This window comes from Empidonax traillii, unplaced genomic scaffold (genome assembly GCF_003031625.1).
Source record: "Empidonax traillii isolate 1590-97213 ecotype Southwest subspecies unplaced genomic scaffold, ASM303162v1 scaffold1962:size128196, whole genome shotgun sequence".
In the NCBI taxonomy this organism is placed as follows: domain Eukaryota; kingdom Metazoa; phylum Chordata; class Aves; order Passeriformes; family Tyrannidae; genus Empidonax; species Empidonax traillii.
The window spans coordinates 1-7,264 of NW_020957155.1; the positions used below are offsets into that span (position 1 = coordinate 1).

General features: G+C 41.8%; 1 protein-coding gene across 1 annotated transcript in view; it reads left to right on the forward strand.

Moving 5' to 3' along the window:
* Window positions 1–4,079: 4,079 nt before the first annotated feature.
* The window catches only part of FAM135B (family with sequence similarity 135 member B), a 118,543-nt gene continuing 115,358 nt past the window's right edge, over window positions 4,080–7,264 (forward strand). Inside the window, exons 1-2 of the mRNA XM_027909147.1 lie at window positions 4,080–4,164; window positions 6,775–6,951. Coding sequence (XP_027764948.1) covers window positions 4,080–4,164; window positions 6,775–6,951 — 262 coding nt within the window. The remainder of the gene's footprint in view (window positions 4,165–6,774; window positions 6,952–7,264) is intronic.

The following is a 7,264-nucleotide window of genomic DNA, read 5'->3' on the forward strand; positions in this document are numbered from 1 at the left end:
CAAAGTTGTGGCTTACCTGATTCCAAATGAAAGCCTCGCCTCAAAACATCAAGTGCCAGGGGTAGGCTCTCAGTCAGCAATGCACTGAAATAGGGGAGCACTCCTGTGTACATTAGAGTTCATTTACCAGGATGTTTATATCTTTTCATTTTGTACCCAGAGCATTCAGCTCTTGAGAGCTTCCTGCCCTAAATCCTGTACTCAGGACATAAGTATCTGTGTTTGATCCTGGGATGTGCTGAGCACCTTCAGAAGATACTGATAACCCTTGTGTACTGTTTGCTTGGGTGAGAAGGAATCACACCACACTTCTCAGGGCTGCAGAACTAGACAGCATCTGTTTTTAAAATAGGATTTTCTGTCATAAGTTCAAAAAAAAAAAAAAAAAAAGAAAAAGAGGCAAGAGGCTGCCATACATTTAGAACTAAACAATTTCTTCTTATCTGTGTGTGCAAGATGCAGCCTACTTGTAGGAGAGAAGTTTGCTTTCAATAAAACCAATGTGTCTTTTATCGAGAGACAACGGCTGTGGGGGAGGGTATGGATGGCCCTCCTCACACTATTAATTTTAAATCTACCTTTATCAAAAGTTAAAGAGCTTGAGATTAAAACTGGGGTGAGAATCATAGAAACTTGATGTGACAAATGGCTGAGGAGTCTGGAGTGGAGTGCCACAGCCTTGTTTGAGTAACCTGCTGTCACAGCAGCTCTGGTACCGCAGAGGAGGCTGCCAGACAGACCTGTCACCTTGTGCAATGTTTGTGTGAGACTGAACATTGAGGGCTGAGGAAAGCCTCCCTCTTCTACCTCTAATAGTTTCCAGAGGGAGTGTGAGATTCCCTGGGTTGTCCGAGGTTTTCTTCCTGCTGGCAAGAAGGTGGGAAGAAATTTCTGACAGTGGGAATGGTGATGGCTGCTGTGAGTAACAACATGCTGCCTGCTGGTAGCTCCTGTGTCACAAATTCACTCTTTTTTTTTTTTTTCTAGGCTATTCTAGAGCCTGCCAGGACCCAGAGGTAGAGTTAGATCAAAAAGGCTTCTTGAAATAATATTAAATTGAGAAAATATCTGGATCAGCGCTTGTAGATGTGTCTGAAACATTTTGTAGACATATTGTAGGGTTTACTCATGCACATGGTATTGCACATTGTGCAGGCTAATATAGCAATGTGATGATTTCTCCCCATAGTCTGATTTATTTGTCCATTTTCAATCTTAGGTGTAAAATTATCACCTTCTCCCATGCTACCCTATTTGAATATCCAAAGAACCCACCAAAAGATTTATATACAAAATAGAGATGGATTCATACAGTGCATTTCTGTGTGACTCCTGCATTTTATAGATCCATGAAATATTACTGACTCTGTTAGATATGTAACCTCAAGCATTATCCCTACAAACAAGGAAAATTCTCTGTTGTTTTATGCAAACTTGCAGAATTTTGTATGGCTATGCCTCTGATTTGTTTCATTGAAGGGAAAGGAGAAATAAACAAGGGTCTGTTGGCCTCCTTTTATCGTGGCTTTCTTCCTGTACCTCCAGGACATGTATTTCACCTGACAGCTTTTCACTTTTCACTTTTTCAGCAGGAAGCTAACTGCATGGAAAGCTTCTGGTTTTGAAGTTTTGGTCCCCAGTGTTTGTATGGGAAAAAATAGTGTGTTTGGCAGATTATTGATTACTATATGTTTCTGGGAATCAGTCTGGATGGTCAGAGAAGTTTCCTTTGTCCTGCATAAACTTAGCTTAAGGGTTGTTTGATTGAGTGTGGCCCTGCTATGGATGAAATTTAAGGCTTGGAACTGTTCAGGTATTATTCAAAGCAGGAGGAAAGCTGTTCAGTTCTGAACTTGTCTGGCCCCTGTGACGCCGTGACTGAGACAATAGTTTTGATTTCCATTCTCTAGGAAGGATCAGGGAGGAGCAGTCTGGTCTGCCAGGGCTCCTGGTGGAAGTGATCTGGTTTGGTGGCACGATGCATCAATATTATATTACAAATCGCTTCTCCCAAACTAGTCAACCCTTCCTAACCTGGGTGTTACAATGTCATTGCCAGTCAATGGTGAGGAAAGACAAGTAGGCAGCAACTTGCAGGACTAGATGAGAGCTGAGATACTTTGATATTAATCTGAGAGGAGGAAGGAAGGGAAGGATGGAATCCCAAGAGTCAGTAACAGGGCTGGTACCACCCCACTCTCCTGACCCATCTCTCTATTGGTTTTTATGTAAACCCTCTAAAATTAGGTACTGCCCTATGGTATGGTTAGATCACTAGAGATGACATGATAGCTAAAACATTTTATTATGCTAACATTAGCAATGGAGGTCTGAGCACCTCAGTGTCGAGAGACTGATAGGTGTCGGCAGGTCTGCCTCCTGAAGGGGGAGGCAAGGGGAGCCAGTGTCACCCAGCAGGTGTGTCCATGTGTCAGTGGAGTCAGGCTCCCCAGAGGGCTCTGTCAGCGTTCTAGGTGAGTCAGTACAGCTCATCGGGGCTTAGTATGTGTCCAGGCACAGGAAAACAAATAAGCTATTCAAATTACTTAATTTTAAGGATGGGCAATTCACAAATTGCCAGTGAAGGTGGGGATGGCAAATTCATTGCTGCTAGGGTGACCCATGCAAGAGAGAAGGGACTTGGAGTAATATGCACTGCCTGCATAAATAACACTGTCCTGGAAATGAGAAGGAACCATGTCCTATAAATCATTTGGAAATGTACCGAGCTCCCCCTAAAAAGCAGATTGGCTTTTTCACTCCTGCTTCTCTCTCCTTTTTTTGTACCTCACTCTTCTTTTTTGTTTGTTTGTTTTTCCTCACAATATATTTTTAGATTGAGAGGGTATCTGATAGTTTGATGTTTTGCTAAGTTACCAAGTTCCTTTAGTTCTTAAAATCAGCTTTCTGTTTCCTGATCTTCCCTTCACAGTGCCTGTTCCACATTAGCTGGCAATTTTTCATGCTGTTCCTACTTTACTGATGTCTAAATAAGCTTTTCTGCACTGCTCTTGCCATTAAAAAGGAAAAAAAACAACCAAACACTACAAACCAGCTGTTTACTCAAATAGAGGTACTGCCTAGTCTAACTCTAATGAGCCAGATTCAACCTAATTGAAGCAAACCAGGAGTTTCTCATTTATTAACTAATTATTCTTTTCCTTAAAATCTACCATAAAGCCTCATATATTTCTGGGGCCACACTCAAGGAGACAAGTTATGTCCATTAAACTCCCTCTGCAAAAGGACTGTTTAGCTTCTGATCATCAGCAGCCCTTCCGTACCTTGATGGATCTCTCGGATTTGGTGTAATTCTGTGTCTCCAAGTGTCCAATTCACATACCATTTCTGCCAAGGTTCTGGAAGCAAAATAGCTTGTTATTTTTGGAGGCAATATCTACACATCACTATCAGACAGTCCTTTCCCACACATTTGTGGTAGAGGACCTGACCTTGAACTCTTCCAGGGATAGGGCATCCACAGCTTCTCTGGGCAACCTGTTCCAGTGCCTCACCACCTCCACAGTAAAGAATTTGTTCCTCATATCTAATCTAAACCTACTCACTTTCAGACTGAAGCCATTCCTCCCTGTCATGTCCCTCAGTAGGGACTGAGCACAGTATTCAACCATTCAACAGTGTGATTTTTAGTGTTTGTAAGGACTTAAAGAGTGCAGCTGCCCATCTCAAACACTGTCACCACATAAGGATTTTGCCATAAGTAGAGAATGGAGTAATGGGATGATGCTGACTCCAGCTCTGGCATAGGTGAGGTCTGGCCAGCCCATTCAGAGGAAAATTCCCACTGCGGCAAACTGTGTAAAGAAGCAACTGCTCATACACATGTCATTGGTCAAACAAAGATCATCCCAAGTTATGGGACAGATACCATCTGCAACCATCAGCAACCACCAAAGCCCCCCCCATATATATCTCTGTGGATACCTGGAACTTGGACTGTAAGTTAAGCCACCACAGCAGGAGCTTGAGATAAGGTAAAGGTGGTACTATTGTCCAGGTGTTATCTCAGACCCAGGGGGAGGTTAAAAAAGCTGGGAGAGAAGAATGTATCACTGATAATGGACATAAAGAATGCAGAATTTATGGGCCACAAGGAAAGCAGACTCAGCAACTGTGCTGAAATCAGCTCTGGCTGGGTAAAAGGTAATCCTGGCAGGGGGAGATCACGACCACTAACTCAAGAAACCCACGGACTCAACAGAAGAGAAAGACTGAACATGGAAATAATTAGCATTAGAAGAGGGGAAATCATTGAACCAATAGAATAAGAGAACTGTGTAGCCAATGAGCATTAATTCCTTTGTTAGAAAAAATGTGTAAGTGGTGAAAAGTCTTGAACGAACTTGGGACAACCATCCCTGAGAAGTCCAGGATGGAAATTGGGATGCTGCTAGATCCACAGGCAGTGACTATCTTCTTCTTGATATCTCTCCCCACATTCTTTTTAATTTCTTTCTATCTCTCTACCTCACATTCACTGTTAAGTAAAATCCATATTATTGACTTACAGTCATATGGTCTCATTTGCACCTTAATTTGAGCAGAGGCATCTCTCAATAACCAGATCTTAAGAGTCCTTTTTTTTTGTTATTTACACTCACATTAACTTAGCTTTGTTTTATATCTTGGTCTCGCTGTCACTCTTACTGGCACAACCCAGAGGTGTGTAGGACCGTGGGATGGGGAAGCAGAGATACCTGTCTGTGTTTACTGCTGAAGAAATCAGCAGTACCCTGAAGAAATCAGGACTCTGCATCTTTCAATTGCCTGTATTTTGATCAGCAAAACCTTCCTCACTATGCACAAGCTACTATGAAGTAACATCCAGCTTCAGTGTGAGAGCAAAAACCTTTGTTTTTTTGATTTTTTTATTTATAAAGTCACTGTTTGGCAGTTTCTCACTGCCTTCAAATGCTCAGAGGTAAAGGGAGGAATGGCTAATATTTGAGGAGGAACGGATAGTATTTGTTGCTTAACTATTTAAATATTGACATGTGGCTTAAAAATAGGAGAAGAAAAACCCACCACAACCAACAACCAAAAAACAGGTAATGGGTTTTATGTTAACTGGAAAACAGAAAGTCTGGTGAAAATCAAATGAGGATGTCTTCAGGTTTTTTACGGCTTTGATCTGAAGTCCTCTACATCACTGTCCTTCTCTGCCATTAACCCAAGTGACCACCAGTGTCACTGCCTTGAGACGCAAGTCTTTGCAATGCACTTTTATGCACAATTGAACCAACAACAGGATATTCAGAAGCCTCTTGTGTCTTCTGGGTATGGGACCATTCTCTAAAGTCCTTCTTTAAAAAGTTGGGTTTAAATTCCAGGATAATTTATACCAGAATTGCTTTACACCACTGTGTTATCAAGGCCAGACCTTTGGGGTCAGATGCCAAACAATCAGCAATAATTCATTTATTAATAAATCATTTATTAATAAATGGTTAGTGTAATTTTTTTTAATTAAGAATTAAAACACTTTTGGCTACCTATAAAATATGAGTGTCATTTTTAGAGACAACCCTTAATCGTGCAGACCTTACTAGTCTGCAGATTCTCTTTACATCTGGATCTTTAACTTATAGTTTGACCTTAGACTGAGAGTTCCTTTGGTTTCGATGACTTTTCAATTTGGTTTGTGTTTTGAGCAGTTAAATATGGTGGGTACACAGGAAGATGCCTTTTTATGACTTCTAGAATATCTCTGACATTCAAATGAATTTACCAAAATTAAGGGGATGAACAGGGAATGGTTAAAATAAGAGGGAGACCCATCTCCTCTATGTCCTTAGACCTAGTCCATTTTGCAAAGAGCAAAATGAAGGTTGGAACTAACCTTGTTATGCAGTCACCAGTATCTTCATGTGCCTTTGATATCCAGGTAGCACTGTAGTCAGTAGTTTTAGTCTGGACAATGACTGAAGCAAAGATCTTCCCAGTATCCTCTTAGGAGCTGAATGTCTCTAAGTCTGCTGAGAATTTTGACTGTCTGGTCATCAATTGCCTGGAAAGGTTGTGGCTGCCCCATCCCTGGAAGTGTCCTAGGACAGGTTGGATGGGGCTCTGAGCAACACAGTCTAGTGAAAGGTGTCCCCTGACCATGGCAGGGGGGTGTGAAAGAGATGGTTTTTAAGGTCTCTTCCAACCCAAAGCATTCCATGATTCTATGATTCCGTTATATGAAACTGTCACCTGAGGCATATATGTGTAGTCTCCCCCAGATTTAGGTGGCTTAATCTGAAACACCAGCCAAGCCATTAGAAATCAGTTTCCTAATGGAAGTATTTAGGGCTGCTTGAGATGCTTCTGGACATGAGACACCTGATGAGGGAAGGCTGACAATACTATAGTGTGGCAGTAGGTAGCTGGATATTCCCTGAAGGAAATGCAGCCTGTGGAAGCATCCACTTTGGAGTAGGGAGTGTATGAAGAAGACAGAGCAGCTGAGACATGCTTTTATGGACTGACAGTGACTCCCATCCCAATCCCCCTGAGCTGCTTGGGAGGAGAGGAGTCAGAAACAGGGAAACTGAGCATGGGGACAAGGGGGTGGAGTGGAGGAAGGTGTAATTTTAATGTTTGGGTTTGTTTCTTAACAACCAATTGTGAATAAATTAAATTAATTTCCCCCAAGTTGAATCAGTTTTGCCTGTGACAGTAACTGGTAAGTGATCTGCCCCAACCACTTTAGTTAAAGCTAAAAGGCAGAAGAAAAGATCCAATATTCCTGAGCATGCCCATTTTCTTGAGTGCTTTTGAGACTGGATGCCCAAGATTCACAGACTTTTAAGTTGGACCAAGTGTTCACTTCTCTATCAGCATGTAATTTTTCATTTTTCCTCCCCAGGTATTACCAGATAAGAGCTGGACTGAAGATCCCATCCAGGATTCCCCACAGGCTGTTTGCTACAATTGGAGGACAGACAGGTGAGCAGATCCTAGAGGAATGTGACATGGTTGTACATGGGCTAGATGGAGGAGTTTGTGGGGGGAACAGGTGATCCTGGATTTAGATCCAAACCTGGATTTCCCTAATGTTCTGCAGTTGTTTCTCTCTCTGTTCTGGTTTGGGTTTGGGCTGAGTTGGGCTTGTGTCTGTCAGAAAGGCAGAGGAAATTCACACTGTCTTATCTGCAAGCATCTCTCTTATATCTGGCTCCTTACTGACAATTTTCCAGTTTAATATTTCTTTATGTATTTAGGGTTCTCTCTCTCTTTTTTTTTTTTTTTTTTTTTTTTT